Source organism: Bombus fervidus, chromosome 1, assembly GCF_041682495.2.
Source record: "Bombus fervidus isolate BK054 chromosome 1, iyBomFerv1, whole genome shotgun sequence".
NCBI classification, from domain to species: Eukaryota; Metazoa; Arthropoda; class Insecta; order Hymenoptera; family Apidae; genus Bombus; species Bombus fervidus.
This window is the reverse complement of record NC_091517.1, coordinates 4,949,201-4,976,778: the sequence shown is the minus strand read 5'-3', so window position 1 is coordinate 4,976,778 and position 27,578 is coordinate 4,949,201. Positions and strand designations below refer to the sequence as shown.

Here is a 27,578-nt window from a genome sequence, read left to right as displayed (position 1 = left end):
CACGGTTCACTCCTTGCATCTGAATCGCGTAGAATTCCAATTTGTCCGAAGGAGTCGACGATCGATCGATCGACCGTATAACGAGCAAACCATAGAACAAATTCCACTCCGGCTCGTGTTTGTCGACGTTTTAAAAATCTTGGAGCATTGATCGGAAGCTGGCCGCTTAAAAAACGACGACACTTTAATCTCATCCCACCCAAAGTGAGTGCTCGCTGAAAACAACCTGCGAGAGAGTATTCGATCCTTTCGTTCTGTGGCGTGGCAAGCTAAGAAGAAGTAAAGGAATCTTTATCGATTTTGCGCGGTCCCGTGGGAAATCGGCTAGCGTTCGAGTGATTCGTACAAGGCAATCTATACAAGAGAGGAAGCGACCATGCAGTGGAAGGTTTCCGTAACGTGAGTTTCGCGCCACAGCACGAAAGGGTTTGTCGAGTAGAAGACACAATTTTCCATTATATACTGGAGCACGGTAACCAACCACCCCTTATCATTGCCGCGCGTATTCCACAACGGCAACGGACAGCTGCTTTCTGCGGAGTAATGGAAAACAAACAAGGGAAATATCGCGCGTATACAGCTCGGCCATTACACCCTCACGTTGTTTCTTCCGACTCTCTACCCCTGTTTCACGTCTCTTTTTCACCATCTACGTCTCTTTGTCTGTATTTCTCCACGTTCCTGATCGAACGGTTTAAAGTTGATTTTATGCGAGATGCCCTGGCCATATCGTAAATTTCGGCAGGCGGTTTAGCGGGCAAACGAACAGCAGTCGTGTGCTCCAGTGCATCGTTCTCTTCAGATAGCAGGATTTTTATTATCCGTTGCTTTCATTCTCTTTCTTTTTTTGCGCAGTCGAATCATAAAGGGAAATCAGATAAACGCCAACGCCAACGCGCAATCGCTGTTTGTAATATCCGGTGAACGTTCGCGCCAGAACTCCCTGATTTGTGACCATCGTTTCAAATTTTCGGAAAGACGACATCGTTTTAAAGGAGGGAAGGAATCGAGAAAGGTTTGTATCGATTATACGACCATTTTCTCTGCTCACGCAAATATGCGACGCGTGTATTCCACTGATAATAATGCCATTTATCAATTGTGGAAGTGTATAGGAAATCAGTGTACGTAATTAATTAATTAATTAATTATAATGATCGCAATTAAACGTGATCAGGCCGTGTTTAAACTGTGCTGTTAATTACGACAAAATGTATTACTTATTCCTGAACAAATGCAGTAAATGTAAAAGTATACCCTTGTTATTATTCTTTTACGCGCTAATGGTAGAATTTATCCAGGGGGATAAGATATTCACGTTGGCGAAAATACTTTTGAAGTTCGACATGTCGAACGATATACATGTAAAACAGATATCTATCTGGAAGATAGTTATGGCCTTTGAAACGCTCTGGGAGAAATTTCTGCTCGTAAAGCGTACGAGTTCATCTCGCTGCAACGATAGCGATCGGCGAATGCGTTCCGAAATTTCGATAGTTAGGGAGACCGCGAGAGATCGCGATCGCTATACGACAAAGACAATCACCGTTACGAAACAGTAATGAACACGCGTTTAATGTACCATCGAAAGATGTTAATTCTCGTTATCGATCCATTGTTTGAGAATACTGACCGGCATAGCAAATATACGCGACTTTATCGATGAAACAAGTTGTTAGCGTTTAACACGCTTTTCGATAAACAGCACTTTTTCCATCAGTCTTTTATGAAACGGTGAAAACCGAAAGTGTTTATCCATAGCTCGTTTTGCCAGCGTTATTCACGCGGCCGAACGTTTTAACGGTGATTAATTAAGCATGCATTTACTAACTGGTCCCTCGCCGATTACAGAAAGAACCACGCTAATATTATGAAACGCTTTTTAATGGAGCTAGCGGGAGTAGCCGGCACACCGACCGACGCGAATAATGTTTGGTTATTACACATGGGGTGGTAATTATGTGAAAAGTGTTTCAACGTGGCAGAAATCCAGCAATAAAGAACTAATTTCCAGCTTAACCTACCTTGGCTCAGCCAACTGTCAATTACGACGTGATGTAATAAACCTTTGGTCACGGTCACAATCGGCTTTTCGATCGCCTGCAATTTCTTTCGCACGTTTCTCCTATAATCGTCCTTTTACTTCGACTTTCCGTGAAATATCGTACGATCGTCGTGAAAAGTAAAAAAATCGTTCTTTTCGCTTTAGCTTGCTCGTAACACCTTGAATTTATTGTTGCGAAAAAGGGTTATGCTTAAAGCAGACAACGTTTAAATACTTTGCTGTTACTATTTGTATGTTGCATGGAAAAAACTACGACGAATAAAATTGTTTTCAATACTCGACGCGAATATCATCGATGTCGAATAACAATTAAATACGATGAAATTCACTCAATGGCAAATTACTTATGGATACTTGCACGTGCTCGCTTTAAATAGGATGTTAAAGAGACCGATGTCTGGTTGAAATCCCGTTGAACCTCGAGCACGTAGAATGCACTGGAACCGCGGACAATTCAATCAAACCTTGTGTATACATGACAGTATCTACTTGAGCATACCATCCTATATTACAACGTCCGATAGCCACGGTACATGGCGCACTTGAGTATTCACGATTTCATAAACATCGACATAAAAACTTCACGTAACAGCTTTCTCGGAAAACAAGTATTATGCTAATTTTGTTCAACATCACTAATTTACATTTTCTGTGTTTCTTATTTTGTCGAGCTTTATTAGTCAACAATGAAAGAATACGTTTATAAAATTCTTTGTTTCGAGCTCAGTTTACAACGTTCTTTTTGGTAAAAATATCACGAGATATTAATATTCACGCGCTGCCACGTTCGCGCGATTACGGGGTCAGCTTGTACGTACACGCGTGGGGTAATCAAGCGCAAATGCATGGAACAACCTGATGGTTCTAGTTGAGAAAGAGGATGGTAGGGTGTACGAACGCGAATTGTGCGCAGACGATACGCGCGCTCGCTCGACAAACGCTCAGAGGAAAATTTTTTATAATGGATGTTATGTTCCATCCGCCTGTGTAAACGGCGAAAACCATTCTATCCCCCGGAGAGCGCTTAACATGTCTCGTACGCACAGGTGAGAACCATCAAGTCTCGCACATTCGTTTATTCGTCGCTTGTGTACGCGTCTCCTCGGGATAAGAATTTCAACAACGACGGCCCTTATATTTATACGCAACGAAATTCCCCAGCCTGTGGAATAAGCATGCCGAATAAATTTTCCAAACCCTTTGCTACCGTCTCTATGCAATACAGCCTGTCTCGGAATCAAATTAATATAAGAGAACAAGGAAACGCCGTCCGCGGGAAACAGATCTGGGAGATAAGTTGTAGAAACATAACATCGTCAACGCTAATTTATATGATCGCGTTTAATAACCCTTTCATTGACGCTCTCACTTCTCTACTGTGTCTCGAGAAAATTTACTGATATAGTTAGAAACAAGGGAAATAAAAGTTTATCCTTTTATTTCACAATTTTCAACTATTATGTTTTCTTATAGAAAGGAGTAATGATAAAATTTATTTTATTTTTAATTTAGGATATATAAGAAATTTACCTTCACAGATCTTTCAACTGAATCTAATTTTCATACATATTCCATCGAAACTTTAAATGGAAATTACCTGAAAGAAAATAGTGGCGATAATGGCAAGGAAATTAGTAATCGGAAGGAAAGCGTGAAAGAATCAATTCCGACTAATTAAATCTCAACGATCCATAAATTCCGGGACGTCATTAGCAATGGGAGACGATCGAAATCGAGTGGATCCGGAGACGACGAAGGGGATGAGCGAGACGTGGCCGGCATTGCAATGCGGAGAACGCGAGCGAGTCGTACGATTTGCAGTCGTTGCACGGTGCATCGTTGCGTCGAGCCGCGTCACGTCGTCGATCGGCCACGACGACACGCCGCACGATGGAGAACCGTGGGACGGAAGCAATTAGCAATTAAAATCGGGGGCTCGGCGATTGATCGGTCTGGCATGATACCATGCTGTCCCACGGGCCAATCGACTCTTGGATTATAATTACGGGCGCTAATTGCGTGGCACCTGTCCCCGTTCATTCCTTCCTCTCCTCTTCTACCGATGAGCAACCGTGTGATTAGTACTCGACAGGGCGGCTTAAAATGTTCGAAGAATTTCATTTCCATCACCGAAATTTTCGTTCCGCTATTCGGTGATTAATTGATCTATAACAAAACTTAAGGATGTCGAAGGCAAGCAGAGAAAGAAAGGTAAAGAAAGCCAGCGATACAACAATGTTCCAAAGTAACAACATGGTAGTTCTAATGAAACCGTGTAACCAATTGCAAAAGATCAAACGCGCATACGATTGAGCGTGGAACGTGTGCTTTTTGCAGGCTGCTTTAATTAAACGATTCGAGCAAAGAGATTTCTTTAATATGTTCGAGGATGTCGTTTGAACCAAGAGATTCGATGGTCAGGATGAAAGCGAATTCTGCTCTCTTGATTCGTCTGGTGCGTTTCGATGCTCCAGGTGTACGATGGACATGGGGCAAATGAAAAGAGCCCTGGCATCATGGAATTCTAATAAACGTTCGACCGCGATAGCTAACTCGGAAAACGAAATTCCAGGGGGAACGGCTGAATTCGTGCCGCGACCATGAACGCGTAACGAATACATGCGCCCCTATCTATCCCTGTTTGTTCTCCCTTTTGCTCTCTTTCTCACCCTATCTCGGAGCCAATATTCTCGCGCAGAAATGATAAAGCTCGCACCGCCATGAAATATCGGTACACGAAAATATATATTTTGTAACCGAACTCACGTCGTTTTGAGCGAAGGTCGGCGTAATTGGCCCATCACTGGCTTCCCATTTGTCGGCGATGCGGATCGTCTCCGCCGTTTTCTGCTGCACCGATTTTGACTCGTCGAGCAGCGTCAGCTCGTAAAACTCCTGGATATCTGCAACAGTCCGCAAAGCGTCATGTCAAATTAATGGGTCCTCTTTATTGACGTTTACGATAGCATCCTTTGATTTCAAGCCCTAAACACATTTATACAATATACATGTATCGCCTCTTATAGTGAAATTTGACATTCGATGGTTTAATGTATTACGTATATTCCATGCATACATACGCTATAAATACAGTGTATTGATTTAACATTCAATATAGTAAGATAAATGTATTCTAGTAAATTCGACACAGACGTGGATCTGTAATAACGCTTGATGATATTCTCAAGAAAACGTTAAAGAAAGAAAGTAAATATAAAGTATTCAAGTAAATTATTCACTAAATAATCAAGATGTAAACATTCATGATATTCTCATATTAGTTTTCCTTCGTCGTTATTCAACCCACGTTCGTTAAGCTAATATTTTACCCGAAAACGCAGTCGCATAATTTTCAACAGAGTTCCAAGAGCTTTTCATGACCCTAATCAATTTTCCTTGAGGTTGCACGTCGTTCGAGGACGAAACCGAAAATATAATACCGACGACGACGAGTGTATGCGGATCCTTTGTAGCGGAAGTGCGATCGTATTTCCTTAGTACAACATTTAGCCACTATGGTCTCTTGGGTAGACTGTCGATAGACAAGACATAGATCAAATGACAATAATTTCATTAATTAATTTATCCAAGGGAATATATTATGAATAACAGGATAAAAGGAAGTCAGTTGATTAGTCAGACGTAAAATATTACAACGAATAATGGAAATGTTATAAAAAGAATTTTGAAGAAACAAGAGAGACAAAAAAAGGTACAACTTTATTAATTTTGAAACAACTGTTTAAACAGATCATTTTATACTGTAGAGGGAAACAATGATCAATGCTGAATGTCTCGCAGCAACAAGAAACAAGTAAGAAACTGTGATTTAGTTTCATTAACTCTCACCGTCTATATCGTTGGGTTAAAATTATTCTACGGATAGTATGTTTATTTAGGTTGTTCAAGTGTATATTGTCAGTAGTTAAACTTAATTATGGTTAGTTTGGTATTATATCTGATAATATTGGTGTATAACGTAATGACATAACTCTGAAATTAACTCCTGAAATTACTCACGAGAGACCAACTAACAAGTGACACTCCTGAGGCCGATACTTCAAGGTAAGTACTTGCCAAGTGTCGATTTATTAATCCTTTGAGCACGCTTCGAATTCATTTTAAGGGCCTTGAATAACATTTAACTTTAGGAAATTCAACTGTAACATCGTAATTTTATACAGAAACATTTGTCACATCTTATGTAACCTTTTAAATAATCTCTTATGAATTAGTCGACTCAGAAAATTATTTGGACGTCAGACGAAAATTAATAGGAATAATACCTTGAAAAAAAAGTAGCAGAAAATAGTTGGAAAACATTTTCCTCAACATTTTCCTAGGTAAAAAAGTTTAAACTGAACTCGCGACCACACGTTGCTACGTGTTAAACATCAAAGGTACCGCTTGTTGTTCGCCGCGAAAAATTCTATGACTTTAATTAACGTCCCGACTTTTTGTCGTTGCGAACAGCAACCGTCCTTAAAATGCTACCTAGATCCTCTAATTTTTCGTTTTAATTCACATTTAATGGCATTTTCTCCGCGTTCTCCAAACCCCACCGACGAAAGAGAGTGTCGTTGCCACTATTTATGCAACCAACAGGAATCTTTTTCCTCGGCCTCTCGCAGAAAACAGCTTGTAAATGGCTACGGAGTTGAGTACTCGAGAAACTATATTTCGAAGTCGTTCTCGAGAGCTTTTTTCAAACGGGTAAAACGTAAAATTTCATTGGACGTGATCTCAGGCGAATAGCAGCTCGTTCTCCCGCCGTATGTTTTCATATTTTTTCTATAATTATTGTGAAAATTTTTGTGGTTCGAATCTAAAAAATTTAGAGTGTGATTAGTATTTTAAATATTTTCCTTTGTTTCTCACGAAAAACTTTCATATCGTGCAAGGTAATCAGTATTTACTTGCTCACATTTCTGTCATTGCTTCAGCTAAATAGCAGCACACGAAACAGAAGCTTGAATATGTTCCATGTAAGCCATTTAATACATAGAAAGCAGTATTTCCCGGGTACTATACGAACGTCATATTCTATTTTTTTTATTTGAATCTATTCATCCAGTTTCAAAAGTTAGTCGAATGCAAGAGCGGAACATATTATATTTTCCGCTCAGGTATACAAATACATGTGTATGTATGTGACGTATATGTATATGTGTATGTTGCTCGATTTCTCAAAAGTCGATATAAACTACGATTTCATTTCATGTCGACTGCGTTAGTGTTATTGCGTTATACATTTTCCAATAGCTTCCTGATTCCATCAGCATACAAACATGCATCAATCCGATCTGCTCGTATCGCTTTTTTCTTCCTTCTTTTCCTGTTCATGGCACGAGTTCTAAGGAGGGTCGTGGGATGTCTAAGTACTGCCAGGACATTTTCAATGCGAAACGCAAGAAATATCGAAAACTTATTTCAATCTCTCGTGCTCGTTTCCTTCTCAAACGGGCTCCGCAGTCAGGTATTTGGAACGGTATGTAAAACGCACATAGAATTCTCGTCGAAACTAATACCGCGTCTGGGAACAACCGCCATGTCAAGATTTATGCGCGACTTCATCCCTTTACCAGTACAATTTCAGGAAAAGAAACATTTACGGAAATTGAAATGCATTATGTAACTGTAACACAACAATGAGCCGATCAGGCAACAAGAGTTTGTCCACGATATAGATACTTTATGTGTGACAAAATTTCGATACACTCGATATACATGTGTTTACGGTAACCTCAATCTTTTGGAATTGCATAGAAGATATCTCGAAACCATACGGGTCTCTCTCAATACGAATAAATCGTAACAGTTTTATTTGCGAATTCTATACGTATTTCAAAGTGGAAAGATACCTGTTTAACATACGTTTCATGAAAATTTCATAACATGATTTCATCTTGATTGCAATGATTTCTATATTCGCGTGTTTACATTGGTTTCGATGTCGAAACAAACAATGCGGCGAATGAAAACCAATGCGAACAATGTTACGAAGTACATATTTAGAGCATCGAATATTTAAATGTTTATACAGACATAATTAGATATTTCAGCGGCACGTAACATAATCATGATGAACAGCTAATATTAATGTTGAATATTCATTCGATCAATTGATGGAAGTATGTTCGGTGTACGCGCTCATTGTATGAATATTTTCTTGTCAATCGATGTTTCTCGAATTAAAAGTTCAATTAGAGGATCCATCGTCCAGAGAACATTAAATCTGTATTTGGACATGTTCTCCATAAATCAACAGGTAAACGGAATCTTTTTACGGTATCGGGATATCACCGATGTTGAAATTATTGAATCATAATATTGAACGAAACAGAAAGAGGTGAAAAACAAGAGTGTGCAACGACGATAAAAGAAATGTAACGAAAGACGAGAAACAAGAAAATAATAAAAACAAGAAGAACACATGAGATTCGACAATTTTCTCAATGCGAGCAAACTTTTTCTGGCAAATCTTTTCCCCAGTGGTTTGTTCCATGCGCATCCCAATTTCCGTGCAGCAGTTATCAACCGCAAAATAGTCGCAATGATAAAAGTTACAGGTACAGTAACTTTTCCATTATTTCTCTATGCGCCGCCATTTTCTTCGTTATTTTGCTTTGCATTTTTTCTAATCTCCAATGTTTGTGCACCAAACTACGCTCGGACGGATTCGCCCTCATATGCGATGTATTTATCATCCCAACGTGTATTCAAAAGCGAATTTCACGTGATCCAGTTCGCCACAGTCCAGTCGTAATTCGCGAAAAAGTCGCAATCTAATGTAAAAAATGTATTCCGACACAAGTTCTCTTTCGAACGCAGTCATAGTTATTTTGTTCGAACTATTCCTTCATTTGAAACATGGTCTCGTAAAAGTTTCAACAATGAGATTTTATGCGACAATTACACGCGTAGCCGCTTCTTTGTAAAGGTTTCTTTATTGGTGAACGGAATACCTTTTGCATTTTCAACCAACCATTTTTTATTTTTCCAGCAGCAAGAAAACAGAATAACGTTAGAACACTCATTGGAACTGTTTGTCTGTTACTTTTTCGTAATTCATTTCATTTTTTCAAAGAGAGAGAAACAGAGCATGAAAAATAAGCTTCTACCGACATTTTTGAAAATTAATTCCTGTTTTTGACTTTGTATGACTTTGAATATTCCAAGTTGCCAAGGTTTTTATCAATCCTCCTAATATACAGCGGTTCTCGAAAGTATTTGAACATTTATAGAAATATTTTATGAATTTTTCAGATTTTATTAACTATAATCGCGACTATTGTGTCTCGTTATTGTGTTAATAAAATTTGGAGAAGTCCCATATAACAAAATATATCTATAAAAAATATATATATATAATATTATGACAATCTTCGCTATTTAGTAAAAGACATAAACGTTTCGAGAATTCACATCAAAATTATCCCAAGTACCAAGTCTCAGGAAGTATTTTTAATGGCTTGGCCATTAACATGCTGCAATAAAAGGAAGAATGAAAAAGATGAAGGTGAGAGCCGACGGAAGACGGGACCAATAACTCCGTTTAACCGTTTAGTTACAAAATAATTTATAATTTGTTGTGGACTGGCGGCGTCGCGCATGAAAAAGCTATAACCACGTCGCCCATAGCGTTGCCTCGCGTTATCTCGATTTCCTTCGTTCCAGCTTTTTTTAAGCGGCGTCGTTTTACGCTCGCCGCTTCGCGGACAATGCTTCGACGGTGTGTGGAGATCAAGGGAGGCTGGGTGGCCGCGACTTCTACGTAAAGCGCGCACACAGAGCAAGCGTATCTCCTATGAACAGCCCCACGGCTGGTGTTAACGAGCTCCAGTTTATCGTCGCCGACGTCGTTGGCGTCTTCACGGCGCGCACACCAAGAACCACGGCTCTGAAGCTTCCGCCACACTGCACCGTGAAAATTACGTGGCATCGTTTAAAGTTCTGCCCTCGGCGGGCTAATGCGCCGATTACCAACCGCACCCGGGGACTATGAATCATGCAATAAACGTAAACTGACCCATGTATCGTGGATCACGACCTACACACTCTTGACTATAAGTTCATGGCCATCCACCATGCTTCTTATATCGTAACACCTAGTGCTCAATAAGAATCCTTATGCGTTTCCAGCTAATCCTATAAAAAAGTAAGCACAAGGATGTTAACAGCTTCGAGATTGTATGGAAATCTCGAATAAATGTCTATAATACATTTTAACGAAAGTTTAATTAACAGGGAAATTAAATAAAATATAGTTCTACAGTCTCGTCGATTGTTTTAGTAGAAACATACATTGCAAGTATTTTGACAGAACGTAATGTAATGTTGAACGTAAGAAGTACGTTAGGTGTTTGAATCTTATAGAACAGTGTAACTTAAGAGCCTTTTAAACATATTAAACGTGCTTTATATGCTTATTCGAGGTTTTCATTCAATTGTTTCGACGCATTATTCATTTTAATTTGAGATTTCTGGGTTTTTGATTGGTCGATGAGTATCTCTGGTGAAAACAGTGGTATAAGTAAATGTATGAAGAGTATAAAAGTATGGAAAATAAGATAGGTTTTAGAAAAAATCATATGAAAATCATATCATAAAGTACGAAAATATTATTGTGACAGTATTATTGTGATTTTTTTAACTTTCTCAGAAACTTTATGCTATAAAGCTAAACAAATTTTCTATAAAACTCGACGTTCCTCTCTTGACATTTCACTTATTACTGAATTCATACCGACACTTTACGATACTACTGCAGTATCGAATTTCAATAAACCAGACTGAGTCCGGTTTGACAAAGGGTATCGAAGTCATGTTATAAGCTTTTGTTCCACGGTAAAAGAACCAACTAAAAACAACAAGCTCGCATCTCGCTTGAAAGCGCCTTATTATTTCGCTCGACGATCGGTTGTGCCATTTCGTAGAAATAATGTTTTAAACAAGCTTGTCGTATTAAATACAAATTTGTCTGTGATTATGTTCGAACGATTCACGAGGAATCTTATTAATCCCCGCAAATGAGAAAAGATTGTTTAGCAGCGATTCTTTAAATTAATTGCCAGCCAGTCGGCGCAAAGGTTGCAATGACAGTCGATTATTCCGTGAGGTACGGCAAAATTACGTGTCGTCGTTTCGAGCTATCCGATTCGATCAGAGCTTGATTCAAAGTCGAGTTGCAACGAGAGCTCTTCGTTCGTTAACCATTCTCACGTAATATCCTCCATGTTATTCCAGTGACATAATTATCCCGTTCAACCGCCAAGCGCTAGGGGGCGATTTTAGTTTGCCGAATCGGACGTAGACTCACATCTTATTCTTGGGATGAACTTCATCGTAAGTTTCGCAGTTTGTGGAGGAGCTGTGAGTTGCTAACTCGTCGGGAGTTGAAAATTACACACGTCTGGCGAGGAATACTGGCACAAAGGTCAGTTTGCCTATCCCGATAAGTAACGTTCAAAAAGAAAATGTAAACTGATAATGTGACGAACTGTAATTAAAATCCGGCATCTATTGCATTTCTAAAGCTTAGATTGTTTCATAATAAAGTTTCATTATAAAGTTTGGATTGTTTTATAATAAATAAAATAGAAAGAAATAGATTTGCGGACAAGTAGTGCAGAAATATGGCATAAAAAAGCCTAGACAGATATTAGGTCACTGTTGCTTGGTTCTGATAGGAGCACGAATAAAGATAGATCTCATTCTCAATGGATTTCCTCTCTTTCAACATTCCTTTTATTTCCTTCCTTTCCTGCCTTTTCTTCTTTTTCTCTCTCCCTTTTTTGGAATACGAAGAATGAAAAGGCTTTGTTCTGTGTAACTTTTGAATAGAGATCGATTTCTATTGTAAATTCTATTTAAGAATATAGATTTCAGTGCGGAGGGAATTCGAATTGAAATTCGAAGAGATCCGGCGACTTATCGACTTATCGCTTTGACAAACAAATTCTACCGGTTTTCTGGACACATTTGATGTTGATTACTAGACGTTCCTCTAAACACAAGAACAGACAAATTGAAACGTATTGACGAAGAGGAAGAGGCAGATGTGTGCAGAGCTTCGTGGAACTTTCTAGTTTGGAGGAGCAAGAATTACAAGTGGTTTGAGGAACAGAAAGGATATGTAGGAACACAGAGGACGGAGAGCTGCAAAATTATTCTCACTCGCGGCCCTTTAGAATTTCCCACTAGTTTCCATCAAACGATCCGCAATTATCAACCGAAAGGGCTTTAGAACCACGACAAGAACCGCTCTCGATCCCACGGAGGATTTAATTCGCTTGTGCTCCTGAGAAACTGCCACCGAAGCAGAAAGATTCGCTTCCCATCGATTGTATTATGGTAACGTGACACTAAATTCCAAATATTTACTTTAAAATTATATAATCTTTCTTAAAGCTTCTAAAGTTTCTGACAAACTCATTCTACATATTACGAGTTCCAGAATGAGGCGCATTAACAACAACACATCATCTGTCAATAGCAAACAAACAAATTAGTTTGAAATCATTATATGGATTTTTTTTGGATTCTATAGGGTCCATAGGTATTCGTAGAATTTTACATTACATAGGATTTGGATTCCACAGCATCCACAAGAATGCATAGAATTCCATACTTCATAGGATGTGGATTTCATAGAATGAAAAAAGTTAGAACTCTGTTTTCCTAGCCAAACTTTATCAAGGTAACGCAAATTACTTTCCAGTCGATGAATAATAAAACTAACAGGAATCAATCTACAATCGGTAAAGTGGTTCCGAAATTTTAGTTAATAGTGCAGGTACAAACAAAGAACCAATTTTTAACGACACTACGTTACTATCGCGTGACATTCTTTATAAGCAATCTTCCCTAAGCTTTCCAAACATTTTTAAAATATCATCGTTATGCTTTAATACGGTATTAGAGCAGAAAAACAGCTTCAATACAAAGAAGAAAGAGAAAAAAAAAATAATGCATCGAAATAGATATTCAAGACATATACATATTCAAGAACACGATATTAAAGTATAAAGGCGTAGCAGGCCTAATTTGGTGTCGTTTTATAACACTCTCGATCAGAGTAAGTGGCAGATCGCTTCCAGACGCGGCGCAAGTCGAACCATAGCTGGTGTTACCCAGAATGATCTTGTATGAATTCGCTGTCGTACACAGCAACGTCTAACGAGCTAGTTCGTTGATTAGATTTGTAATTAGTTACAAATAGCTTACTCGTCGCTGGCGGCGTAGAACTGAGGAGAAGTCAAGAAAACGAGAATATTCGTGAGCCTTATGAAGACGAGGGAAACACGACGACAGTCTCGGAGAGAGACACCGGAACTAAAGAGCCGAAGGTAATACGTAGAACCAACGCCAGGTGAGCTCTACCAGTACAAAGGATAGATCTGGGAACAAATTGTACAGATGTTTGTGCGTGCACGCTGATGTACGCTGTTAATTCGGTTAATAGTATAGGAGTAATACTGCTGTCATGCGTTGCGCGTCAGTTGATGCATTGCCTCGCTGATTCATAGAATGATATGATTTCGACGATGTGATAAGATGTGTTTGGAATATGAAATTTAGAAATGATATTTTGCTGAGCGCGTTACGACGAGAAAATATGATATGCCGGGCTCTTTATTACTTACTATTACATTATTATGAAGTATATTGTACGATTGCAAGAAATACATAATAATGAGACGCAATAGATTTCGAGGTGTCGTGGACGATATAGTGATGGTGTGTTGAAACTACAATACCATTTTTCTTTGTTGATTATACTTCCTATTCTCATATAACAGATGATGTATCAGTTTGAATATCGTAAATAATATTTATTGCTTCGACTAATTAGTAATGGCACTAAAAAAATATGCCAATCACAAAGAGCTAATATAGTAACAGATCAACTAGAAATGGATATTAGGAGTGAAAAGATGTTTATGAAAAGGTTATTGTTTGCGATTTAGAATCACAAAGGAATTCACGTAGCATAAATACATATTGCGATCTATATTACGTATACGTTTACGACCCGTACGTTATCCTGGATGGAGTGTACTTCTCCGTCGCGCAAAAGATAATCAATTCACAAAGAGTATCGGTGAATTTCCGCATGAAATTCGATGTTTTGAACAAGCAACCTTCAGAGCCTCGAAAGCTTCGACAATGGGATTCCCTTCGGTGCTGGTTTACCGAAGGGAAACGCAACTAATTTCCTGGTAAGCGAAGTGAAACTGATCGAAAACGACGTTCAACGAACGGGTAAATAACGGAATTGAACGGAGGTGATCGAATTTGTTCCTCTTTCCGCGGCAGAGAAAAGAAGAGAAATTGGAAAGCGTTCAACGACTCGATTCTTCGATGCTCGCGATCGACATTTTACGGTTAAAAAAATGTCACCTGCGTTTTTCGTGGTGCAATTTGATTCCTCGTCCCATCATTCTCAACTATACGAGATATCGCGAAATAAAAGTGAAATACGTAGAGTACTCCTACATAGACGGACGCTAAAAATACAACCTTAAAAAAATGTCCATAAAAAAGTGCTTGAAAGCCTTCTCTGGAAATATAATTATTCTTTCAAACATAATACTTGTTCAGATATCTTTTTGAAAAAATATTTCACTTCATTTTATTAATAAAATGAATCCTAAGCATTTATTTTATATCATCGAATCCATTATATTGCATTATAATTCCGCTTTAATAAAGATAGATCATATCTATAGAGTTTAATTTGAATTTCAACATTCATTCCAACATTTCACGAGGATTAGTAAATACAAATTACGTGTAATACTACCATACTATTTTATCGGAGTAGTAAATTACAGCACTGAACAATTGACATTCGCTTAAGTAGCTATTAAAAGTCATGAGAAAAGTGCTTCAGCTTCATCAAATAATTACTTAAACAAGTAAACAAAGAACGATAAAGAAAAGACTAACGCGGTTAGAAAATCTGGAAGCCTAGCTTTGACGCGCTTCTTTCTTTGCGATATAGAACGTGTGAATAATAGATAATTGTCAAGCAGAACGATTAGTCGTTTTAACGAAAAATTAACGAAAATTGGCAGAAAGCTCGCGAAAAAGCCTGTTTGTCGATTGAAGGGACATGCTGCGATTGTCGTAACATCGATTCTGCTCACGTTTATCGGATTATGTGGTCCAGATGGCAGACAGGACGAAAAAGCAGCTACACACATTGTACATGAATTCACTTCGCCGATTCTGCGAACACGTTTTACAACACCGGTTATTTAATTACTAAAACGCAGTCGCTTCGTTAGCGTGGCAACTCTCTCCGGACGCGCAAAAATCTACAATAAAGGCAGCTTCGTTTATTGTCATTCTATTAACCTTTTCACGAAAACTGTCTCGCGATCTAGGGAATATAATAGCCGGTCATTTATACGTTCCCGTCGACAACGTCGTTCCGCGTCCTCTCTTCTGGTATGTCACTTTAATCTCAAAAGAGATCCTATAATATTTCCACCTTGTGTACTGTGTTAGTTCTATGCTTTTGCTATTCACCCACTCATCATGAAACCATGTTTTCCTAGTTTATTTCGCGTGTCAACGAAATACGAACGAAGAACGAATATACATCTATCTACAAATGGGATAATTTCGTGACAAGATAATCACCGTTATAGCGGAAGAATTATGTTGCATTTGCAATCGCTAAACAAAATTGAGTTCTTAAATTGAAGGTAGTAAATAGACTGGGGATGTTTGTGCATTTATGGGGAATTTAAAGATGCTAGAATAATAATTATAATAAATATTTAGCGAAAAAAATTTTTAGATTCCATTCCTTCAGTTGTATTCGTAAAAATATGAATTTATATAAGTATCCGTAGTACAACTATGTATTAATGTTTCATCCACAAAAATAGCTCGTTTATATTGCGCAGTTAAAATGTCGATATAATTAGTAGAATGTAACATAATGGAATTATCTTGTCAAAGCGATAGCGATAGATAACGTAATTTTAATAATTTGCTATTAATAATATTTACGGAAAGCTTCTGTGTACAAAATTTATTATTACAAATAATACCTAATATTTGAAATGTTTCTTATTTTCGAGACTGACGAAACGAATCAGACCCGATAAAAAAGAGTTGAGGTTTGTTATGAAAATTTCTCGCACCAAACTATGAATTGTTCTTAAAAGATAATAAAATTAATAAAAAGTATTAATAAAAAAGATACGGGCGGGAAATGAACTTAAACGATGTTATTTTGAAGGGAAAGGGAAATACGAGATGCCTTTAATTCTCAGTGCAGGAATAATTTCGCTTGGCTGGTGGACGTTAATATTTGTCTCTCGTCGCTTCGCTACCTCTTCACCGAAGGGAGGGACTACAGTCTCCTCGTTGACATTTTTCTCCAGGGATAGAGAAGGAAAATGGTGCATACAATTCGTCCACGGCTGTATGAAGAGCGATAACACGTTACTAATTCATTTTTAATCCTTGGCACTTTGTACGGACCGTTTACTCCGCGCCATAGTGTTACGAACAAAGACCAGCTACGTTTTATACCTTACGCAGTTCTATCAAGCTCTCTCCTTATTTTAGGTCTTTCTTTCTTCAGATAGTATTTCGTTATAATTACGTTCAATTGTGTTCAAAATTTATCTTGAAAATTATTCAAAACTATTTTGATAAAACTTTAATTAATTCTAATTTGCGAATATCCAAAAAGGAACTAGGACTCAGTAGCTTTGCTGAACCCACGGAATGTGTCATTTATTAAACTCTTCCTATTGTTAGAGATATAAGAATGATTCTTTCAGGCATAATTTCAAATTACTTGATGTAGATTATTCTAAATAAATACATTGTAATTGTTGCTTGTAATAAACCTTCTTGTTACCTAAGGATGGACAGATTTATGCATCTAAAGTTCGTGAAAATAGAGAAAACTGCTTGCCAATCTTACTTGTCAAACTATTTTTGTTTACAGCAAACGAATAAAGGAAATATTAACGATCATAGTTCGCAATCCGCGATTTGTAGCTGGCTGAACACCGATATCATTCTTGCTGCAGTTATAGTAAAATGTTAATCATAACTCTGAAACATCAGACCTTATTGAAAAATGTATCACGTCGCGTCCTGGCGATATCCAGTTTCACAAATAAAAATTACATTGCGTGGAAATTTTTGTCCCGTTGTAACACGATCAGAGTTAATTTCACGTAAACTGCACGATTGCTATACTGGTATGAATTAATGCTATTAGCGAAGCGATACAAGTTAGCTGGAAACAAACGATATTCTATTTAATCGAACAGAAAAAACTTCCTATTCTAACTTAAGAAAAACTTCCTATTCTGTGCGATTTCCACTTACGCAAATTACTCTCGTGAGAATGACATTCGAAATGATTACTATCAGAAAATCACAACCCAAACCTCCTTCCCAACAACAGAATCCGCGACGTCGACGACAAACAGAGGAGCGTACGTATTAGCTCTCAAAGATAGTGGCACTCGCTTGGAGAATGCACAGACGGTAATTCATTCAAAGGAGCAGAATATCAGCGGGCATTAGCTGTTCGATCGTGAATATGCACTATCTACGTGCTGGCAATTTAGCCAGATTGCTGATAGGCAGACCTGTAGAAGATGAGGTCGCGGTAGTCATCTTCTATCCACTTTCTGAGCGGCACGTTGGTTCGTGCGACTTGTCGGAAACCATTGTAAAGGGAATCTGATCGCGTTGGATACGCTTGTTCTCGCAGAAAATCGTTTCGTGATACGCGACACGATTGTCCTTGTGCATTGTGCAAATGGGTTCGCTGGCAAATAAAACTATCCATCGATTCGTCCTTCTAATCGATGGATCTTTTACTGAGGCGGAAATTTCGTTTGAAATCGTAGGGACAAAGGCCGAGCGAAATCCTGTTTTTGCATCGATACTCTCTTGTTATATTGAGGAGAGAATAATAATTTAAATTCAGTGTTTTTAGAAAAATTGTAAATATTTGTTAACGATTGCTTTTTAACACTAAAATTATATAATTCTATTTCAAATGATATACAAATAAATAAACACACGTGAGCGCTTCACAGGACGAAATAATTAACTCCACTTACTACATTTTTCACTGAAGTTTTTGAAATTTTAGTGCCAAAGCACTTAATTGATACTTACAATTTCATCAACTCTCTCTCTCTGCTTTTCGTTTTGATAAATAACCAGCTCATATTATCATATATTTCGCACGTGTTTAACGTTCACTTCATTAGAAGTAACATTATATCTTTCATAAACGTAAAGACAAAGGATTTGGAACCTTCCATTTTCTAATTCTGTTGTTAAATTTCGAACACGTGATTGGTAAATAAGTTATTTTTTCCAGTTTCGTACAATTTTTAACGATCGTTTATCGCGTTACGGGTTGTCCTCAAACGCGAAATATCCGGTGAAAGGTGTCGCACAGTGCGTACCCGAACCACCGATCCCGCATCTTGACATCAATTACCGGTGCACAGTGCGTACCTATGTTTGTTAATATGCTTTACGTGTACGTTACACTTGTAGCCGACTATTAATTATAACTGTCATTGTCAAAATCCAATTCGCATATTGTAGCGGCGGTATGATACACGGAACAGACCCTAGTCGGTCGGAATTGCAGTTTCTATGCGACACTAACGAGCCGCATTAGGCCGTGCTCTGAAAGTGATCGATCGCGAAGTGATGCACCGAAATGAGAAGAGAGTGGCGCGCGCGTTGCATTGCAAATCGCAATCAGCAGCATCGGTACCGTTGAAGTAAAAAGAGAAATAGGGAAGAAGAAGAGAGAGACACGTACACAGAGGGATAGATAGAGAGGGCACGAATGTATCTACGTTTTGGCCCGCGTAGAATGGGAAGAAACGAAGTCGAGTAATTCCACTAATGTTCCTGTTAGGATCGCATCTACGGCTGGCCACGACCCAGATGCGTTTCTGGCATTCTCTTAAACGCAATAATGCATTTCCTGGTCGAACTGATGCGGTCGGATCCTTGCATCTCTCATAATGCTACCATTGTCGAACGAAGAAAGGAAATGCAGCCTGTCGAAATAGACGTGAATTAACGATTCTGTCCCGTTCCTCTCTCCCATGTCCGTCGTAAATTTTCCATCTCTTGGTCCGTGGATCATTAACGAGTCGAAGCTACCGTTCCGCAGTTGAAAGTGATTTCGTCGCCGTCGGGTTTGAGACTGAGAATACATCATAAAATGAAAATATGTGTAATCGCGTTACGACTTACGGCTGTTTGATGTGTGCTCGCATGCTCGCTATATTGTTTAATAACAGATCGGAGATTGGACTTCTTATAATGCAAATTTTGAAGGTTTTAAAAGTAAAAGAAATCTCAATGAGATTTCGTTTGCCTATTAATATACTAACTGGGCCGAGATTAATTCTAATTGTTTACGTGGAACGTAATACATTATTTCGATCGCTCAGCGACATTCATGCTGTTCGTCGATGTTTATCAGGCAAATAAATAAGGATCGACGGGAAAAGTTGACGAAAGAAGTTCCGAAGGTTCCTTCGAACGAATGTCAGAGCGATGGAAACAAATTGTTCTTGTTGTTCTTACGTTGCTATGCGAAACTGTAATCCTTTCAAAAGGCTGTTTCCGTTGCTTTCCTTCGGCAGTGAACAAAGAACATACTCGCGAACGATTATGTATGGTTCCGTGCCGTTTGGAAAACACGCGAGTAGAAGCTGAAGGATCACTTCTGTAAATTGCGACTCTTGAAACAACAAGCAACCAAGGAAAACAACCATTATCCTTGAAATATTCCATCCGAGTTGAAGCAATTGGCTCGGAACAAAGAATATTAAAAATTCATTATAGTTGGTTCGGTACTTTTCGAGTTATTACTTTAAATTACTATTTCATCGGTAATTCCAGAATCTGATAATATAAACTATTAGAAATTTTCATCATTCTATCTCCACCCTTTGATACTAAAGAATCTCTACTTAGGTTCATAATTAGTGTTCATATGAGTATAAGTATGCAGTAGGTACTACTCTATGCAAGTATACTATAGTTATACAGTACTGTTGGCATGTGGATTACGATTAATTTGATGTGCCAGCAAAACGTACATAAGTAGAGGCAATTAGTGGGATTTCGCTGTAGAACTTTAACGCGGCGTTTTGTTCCTTCCCTCTCCAAACGGTTTCTCAACCTCTAAATTTCCCGCAGTTTCCGGCTTAATTTATATCGCTCGTTAACCGTATACCGGTATGTGGAGAAAAATGCACGGCGAATACGTGACTGTAAAACAAAACGAACAAGAACAGGCGTATAACACGACAAAGAAAACAGATTTGTTTGGAAGGGAAGATAGGAGGAAGCAAAAGGAGAAATAAACGCAAGGAAGCTAAGGCAGCCGGAAGAAAATTTCATAATAAAGCGACTTTACCTCGAGTACGTTGCTGTTTCAGATTAAAATTTCTTGTTGCGTGTACCGGTTCTTCTCTTTCGAGTTTAATGAGATCCGGGATAACATTATTCTGTCGGTACGCCAGCTGTTGCTTGCAAATTAAGCTTCAAGCAATTTCATATTTCCGAACGAGAACCTTTGTCTTCAATTTATTTTGTTTCTTTTTTGAAATTGTCGTTATTATCCAAGAGTATTGGTGGACTATTCGGTCTCGTCTTTAAGTAAGGTAATTAACCGAAGCTTTAATTTGTTCGCAGTAAATGCATATAAGTCATTATGCATATAATTATGCATTATAAATGACTTGCTTCCGAAAAGATAAATTTAAACTATAGAAACGGTAAGGATTTTTCAAATTATAACAACCGTTAAAGTTAAAAGAAAGATTGGATAAGATAATCCCACAAAACACGATGTTTTCTCAATGTATTGCAAGTGTTTAAGTAGTCGCAACAATTCCCTAACTCGTTTTCCCTGGACATTTCCACTTTTCGAAGGAAATCCATTATATAAATACAGAGACGAACGTGTGCGCCCGGTCTGGCGCTGATAAAGATAAAAAGATGATTAAAAAAGAAGATGCATTTTACGAGGGTCGGTTCAAATCGTTGCAAATATATCTTACGCGAAGAGATGAGAGATATTCGCGTTAATGTGCGCATGGAAAGCTTCTTCTTTCTCTTTTTCTCTGTCTGTTATTTCCGTTTTTTTTTTTTTTTTTTTTTTTAATTTCTCTCCGGTGCACGAAGTGGTTTCCTTTCGTAGCTGGTGTAAATTAACATCGGACCTGCTTTTGGCGTCCACTAGTTCTCGTTTCCTTTTTTTCTTCCTCTACCATTCCTCCCGTAGGCGAATCAGGATAACGAGGTTTCCACCTGTGAACCCCGTTTTCATTCGCTAAGTACTCCACGCCAGCTCGTTATCGAATGATAGCGAATAATAAATAATTAAAAACAGATGGTAGGCCGAGCTACGCATTCGTTATCGCTTGCAATTGCGGACTTTTCAAAAGACCGGGCCGTAATTCGCGCGTAACAATCGAATCGTGCCTGCGCCGCGACTCGATAATTGATTTTCGAATATTCCAGACTTGTGCGAATAAACGACTCGTTAGTTAATCAATTTTCGGTATTAATACGCGAGACTCGGTTATAATTCCACCTAATCTAATTTTACGTGATAGCGTCGAAACGTACGACCGCTTTATTTTGCCAAATTAGCCATATTTTAATGTCACGTTGATTAACACCAATCGAAATTTCGAGTAACTCGTCATAACTCTTCCATATGCTGAAATTGAGGATTTAATAACATCTAGTTTTCCACGATTTTAACGCACTCCACTGTAATTCTCCGGTTATACAGAAGCTTTTTTGTTATGTTTATCAAAACTTTTCGATCGAAATTTCCCAGGATACCGTTGATTAAACACCTTATCTTCTTGTTGCAATTTTACTGCCGAAAGTTTACAGCGTTTCTTCATTGACTTTCCACGCTGATGCATGGTTTCGATGATGAATTTTGTTGAGAGGAACTCGCAAAGTAACCTAGACGTCGGCAATCGATATTTCGGATCAAATTTTATGAATCCGCAAAACGTCAAATTAAATATATACTCTTACTCGACGACACGATTAACGAGACCTTCGACTTTTTCTCGATATCCAGTCGGCAAGGATAAAAGCAATTCCTTTCTTCCCAGCGCACCACAAATATCCTAACTCATGGAACTTCCAGCCTCGATCCTCCGCCCTTCCTCTTTCCCCTTTCCTTTTATTCGTCTCTTGCCCATAGTCTCGCGAGGAAAGTCGGCTCTCACAGGCAGATAATAAACTGGAAACAATACGACAAGCGACGTTCCTGCGCGACACGAACATGCTTTCAGCTTTAAAGCGCGATACCACCGAGTCGCCACTCGCCCTGCCGCGAAGAATACTATTTCATAACTGGGTCGAGTAAGTAGATGGACCATGGATACATGCTGGATACCGGATAAAAAGGTGCGTCGGAGAAAAGGGACGATTCGAGTAGAACGGCTTCCCAGTTTCTTTTTACTTCCTTTAAAATCGTTGAAAAGGAAATTACAGTTCGACTGGTGGTCAACATCTCCTACTCTCCAGTGGAGATTCGTTATAAACCTAAGTTCCAATGTTTGATCGGATTAAAAAGTTTACTACGTGAATTATTGCGTTTAAAGTTGTTCTCTGAAGCAGACAGAAAGTTATATTCGAAATGTCGTATAATTCTCGTATTCTAATGAAACAATTATCTTCCTGCCAGGCCAATTATTTCCAGATGTACAGCAAATTAATTTCCCCTAATTGATATTCGACGAACATTTGCCGCAAATTACGTATATTTCTGTCATGGACGAGGACGCGGTCGCCTCTGCCGAACTTTGCTTCGTTGATCTTTAATGCGAATTCGTCTCAGTGATATGATGCTATTCACACGTTAGCGTCGGAAACGGAGGTAAGAGAATGGTTACCTATGAAACAGATGCTCCCCTATTGCCAGAGAAACAATGGGGATGCTTGACAAAGACGGCAACAAACTCGATAACTCGTAGCGTCACGATGTAGCGGTGTCCAACAGATGAGGAACACCGATAAAATACGATTCGTTGTGGAACGCTTTGACGTGTAACGCTTTTATAGCGCGTCAATAATGCCTGAAAACCAACCTGACTCGTTCATCTTTGTTCGATACAAACAATGCGAATTCCTAACGTCATCAGGAATGAATTTATTAAAGTCTGAATAAATCACTTTTGTTTTAAAATGTCATTTATAAATATCATAAATTGAATTGATTTTTAGATTGTTTGATTTCCTGATTAAATGAATTAAATATAGTGAAATAATAATAATATCTTAACTATCGAACAATCACTTCGACGTTCTCTTCGAATGGAACAAATTTAGAAGAAGAAACTCAAGTTCAGGTAGCCATTTCTTTCATTGTAGTAGAGTAACGCGATAGAATGGGCAATGGGCATAATACGTATATATGTGAAGGAAAGAAAGACAAGGGGAGAAAGAAGTTCACGCGAATTTTTGCGTAACGTTATTAATAATTGAGTTTGAAACTCCTATTTTCAGCGAAATTGAACCGACGCGACGCAGCGTTTCCGTGGAGGAAAGCCACTCTACGAGCGACTTTTTTTATAGGCAAATAAAAGTTCTGTCTTTCTTTGTTCCTCCACGCCATCCATGTAAACGACCTACTTTGATTTTGGTTACCCGTAGCACACACGGGACGGAAGCCCCGCTGCGCTGCGCCTCGTAAATTCGAAAACTTCTTCCGAGTATCCGGCCTGCTAACGTTCTTCGATTCTTTAACAATATGACCCTGGCATATTGCAAAAGTAGCGGTGAACTTCTTAAAGTGTTCCCCGGGAAATCATAATCGTTCTTTCGAACTATGGCATGAGATTAGGATGAAGCATTACGGGCGACGGATTATCAGAGTTATTTTTTACAGAGATCGGAAACTGCAAAAGATCGCGGCAAATATTTAACGTATAAAAACCTTAATAACAATAAAACAAGTGCAAGTTATGCTCGTCCATTATTTCATTCTATATTCGTTTAATCTCAATTTCATAGGCAGCAAAGAAACAGCGTCCATAGAAAAACAGCATGCCTGATAAAAATTAAATAAAGCTTGCGAGATAGATATTTTTCCCGGTCTGTTCGATCAAAACAAATTTTTATATAATTTCATACGTAACCTCAGAGAAGTATTCGAATACTTGTGAACGCCTTTTATAAATATAATGTGTGTTGTAAATATTTTGAAATTTTATGGGCGATGTAATGGGACCCGACTATCAGGATTATATAATACACGTAGCATATATACCTAACGATTTACGACGATAAGTATTCAAATACTTTCGTGAACTATTGTAAGTATGTACGTACAACATGCACGATATGTAAAGCTCTCCCAAAAAACATTCATAAACATTAAAAAGAGAGAGAAGAAGAAGAAAAGAATTTGCAAGAAATTCATTCGAAACTACGTAGAGGCTATCGTTGGAAGCAGACATCGAGAGACGAACGAATACTACCTTCTTTCGCTTGCACGAATCCGTGCACCTCGCAGTAACTTCCGGCGGAACCGACGGCGCCAGGCGTGTCCAAAGTGAACAGTGTATTTGCCGACGAGCTGACCGCATCGTCGGGGGTCTGTAGTAGACTAGTAGTCTGCGACAGTGTGCGTTGCTGGTGATGGGAATGATGATGGAGATGATGGTGTTGCTGTTGCTGCTGCAGCTGTTGTTGTTGTTGTTGTTGTTGCTGTTGCTGGGCCGCCAGGATCTCTTCGTGCCGACATTTCGAGCAACGACGCATCTCCGAGCGGACACGCAACAGCCAGACCATGCCGAACAGTGCCATAGCAATCTCAAGTCCCGGTGACCTCGATGGGTGCTTCATGCTCGCTGAGTCAAGGTCATCGAGGCTCCAGTAGCCAACGCGATGCATAGCACTGAAATCTTTGCGAACGACGTCTCCTTTTCTTTCCTAACCGCGATTACACAGCCTGATCGCTGGAATGATTGCTGTTTCTCTAGGTACGTAACGTGGTTTTTACCCTGTTTAGACTTTTAATTGTCTTTTCTTTTCTTTTTTTTTCTTTTTTTTTTAGGTAAATTCGGATTTTTGTTTGGAAGTTCGTTTTAAAGATACGCAAGGTTTTTTTTTTAAAGTAATAGTTGTTCAAAGAATTTAATTAAGTTTGGAAAATTTTAGCTAGGCAGTTTGATTTTCTTTTTAGCTATTTTGTTCCCTCGATTATGCTTTGTGGATTTATGTTTAATAAAGATTTTGTTTGTATATGTTTTCGAATTTGAAATATTTTTTATATCATTGACATCACGCCTTTTACGTCATTTCTTGTGAATTTGGATAACAATATTACCAGAATTTATGTTTCTTACTTCGTTCCTTTTCGAAAGGAACCTTCCCGCTGGTTCCTTCTTCAGGCATGAATTCCTCCGCCTGTACAACCAATCGTTCGATTCCAATTTTTAGTTCGTCACAGTCGCGCTAGCATCGAGATTTGTCTCGCCGTTAATGGAACCTATCCGCCGTAAATTCTTCGTCGATCTACCTCCATTCTTCTTTGGATTACCCAAGTATCGAAGTAATCCTACTTCACCTCCATTTCAACAAGCTGGCTGATGTGCTTCATCGATTCCATCCCTAACCGGTCGCTTCAGCAAGTGTGAGCACGCTCATTCCACGAATTCGTCCAAATCGGAGATCCTGTGTGCCGAATCCTTCGGCTGCTTTCCACATCTTTCACTGACAACGGGAACGCGCGACATTCGTCAGGATTAGGATTTTGGCGGCAAGTTCGGAACGTGCGAACTGCGGATTACGAACTACCAAGGAACGCGCCGTTGTTGCAGTTATGTTTTACGCCGATAGGACGAACAAAAAAAAAAAAAAAAATTCATAGAATTTTTCACACTCGTTTCCATACACTGATTCAACATTCTCGAGGCTACATGACAAAATGGAAGGCACGATTGTTGGAAACGTGACGATCAACAACTTCAGGAATATCCAGTTTCTTCAGAATGTTTCTTCTCGTATGTTTTAATTTCGCACGATCACACCGCGTTCGTTAACGTTCCAACGACGTAGCAAAGAAATTGTTAGGGCAGTCAAGGGCGACGTATACGCGTGATACGACATGAATAACATTAATGGCCAATGAAACCTCGATCGCAGTCAGTGAAACTGCACGGGCAACTTTGTCATTCCCTGGTAAATGATTACGACTAATGAAGCCAGCTTATGGACACACTACCAGTTACTGTTGGTCCCGATGAACGACACACTTAGAAAAGTAGAAAAGATTCGTTTGTGATCCGCGCTGGCTATGGAACACTCTCGTGAAAGTTTTTAGCAAGCAAACCGAGAGAGGTATCGTCGTTGCTCCGTTCACCAACTTTCCCATTTGCCCTATCGCTGCGGAGCAAGTTGCAACGAGCTGGGCTGGCCAACACCGTTCGTGTCTCTCAGCCGTTTCAACTTCTGCGTCTGTTTTCTCGCCGCGATTCTCTGTGGTCCATCGAGCTGCGCGAGGCTGACGTCTTTCCGAATGCAGCCCCCTGGAACGAGGACCTGCTCCCATTGAGGCGGCACTTCCGGCCAGCGTGTTCGTTTCACTTGCTACGCACGGCTGAATCGGCTCCTTTCTTCGGGGACAGAGTTGGATCTTGATCCTCGATGATAACGTGGTTTCACTGAACGCTGCAAACCGTTTCCAAGGAGCTTTAGCTTCACGTCGAAGTTACTGGACGGGAAGGTTCGATAAGTGTCCGGGATTTCTTTTATCCGAACAACCAGACCTTGTCGATCCCACGTTTTTTCTTCTTTTTTACATTGAATTCTATTACGGGGCTTCAGAACCGTCCCTTTCTTACGCTGGCCTGCAAAAGTTATACGAACGATGCCACCAAGCCTGGACGAGATTCTACTGGCAAAAGGAAACACACTCGAACAGAATCGGCGTCTTTCCTTTTCCCCCTTTTTTGTAGTTATCTTTGCCTTCCCTATTTTTTTCTTTCTTTTCATTTTCTGTCGAGCTTCTGATGCTGCGACGAGGAGGATCCTTCAGACGACGCGGTTGCCGTGTCTAATAGCCCCGCGTTTGATACAGCGAAATGAGATCTCCGAGTTCACGGAAATGTAAGTTCGATTTGTTTCGTTAAAAGGAGAATATTCCGGTATCTCTGGTTCTATTCCAGCCGCGATACACCGATTGATTTTATTGCTCGTGTTTCATTGCTTCTATCGGAAAGTATACACTGGACCGCAAAATTATTTTGACAGCTACCATAAAAAACATTTATGTTTATATTTTATGTATTATATAAAACATTTTGAAAATTCAGTAATACTGTAATGAGGTACGACTGTCGTGATTATATTGGAAAAATTTAAAACCAATATAAAAATGTATCTATGAAGAAATTACGAGATATTTAACGCAAACGTACATTTAGCAAAACATTAATATACA

The 27,578-nt window shown here is 39.0% G+C and overlaps 1 protein-coding gene across 17 annotated transcripts in view; it reads right to left on the bottom strand.

Annotated features, from left to right (window-relative positions):
• The window catches only part of Dlg1 (MAGUK family member discs large 1), a 530,764-nt gene that overhangs the window by 245,957 nt on the left and 257,229 nt on the right, over nt 1-27,578 (bottom strand). For 10 of the 17 annotated variants that reach the window (XM_072004583.1, XM_072004572.1, XM_072004750.1 and 7 more), the window contains exons 2-3: nt 24,613-26,985; nt 4,832-4,968 (exon numbers count right to left, since the gene is read on the bottom strand). In XM_072004583.1, the coding sequence (XP_071860684.1) occupies nt 4,832-4,968; nt 24,613-25,027 (552 nt within the window). In that variant the 5' untranslated portion in view covers nt 25,028-26,985. The remainder of the gene's footprint in view (nt 1-4,831; nt 4,969-24,612; nt 26,986-27,578) is intronic. The other 7 variants (XM_072004650.1, XM_072004679.1, XM_072004697.1 and 4 more) reach the window with 1 other exon arrangement.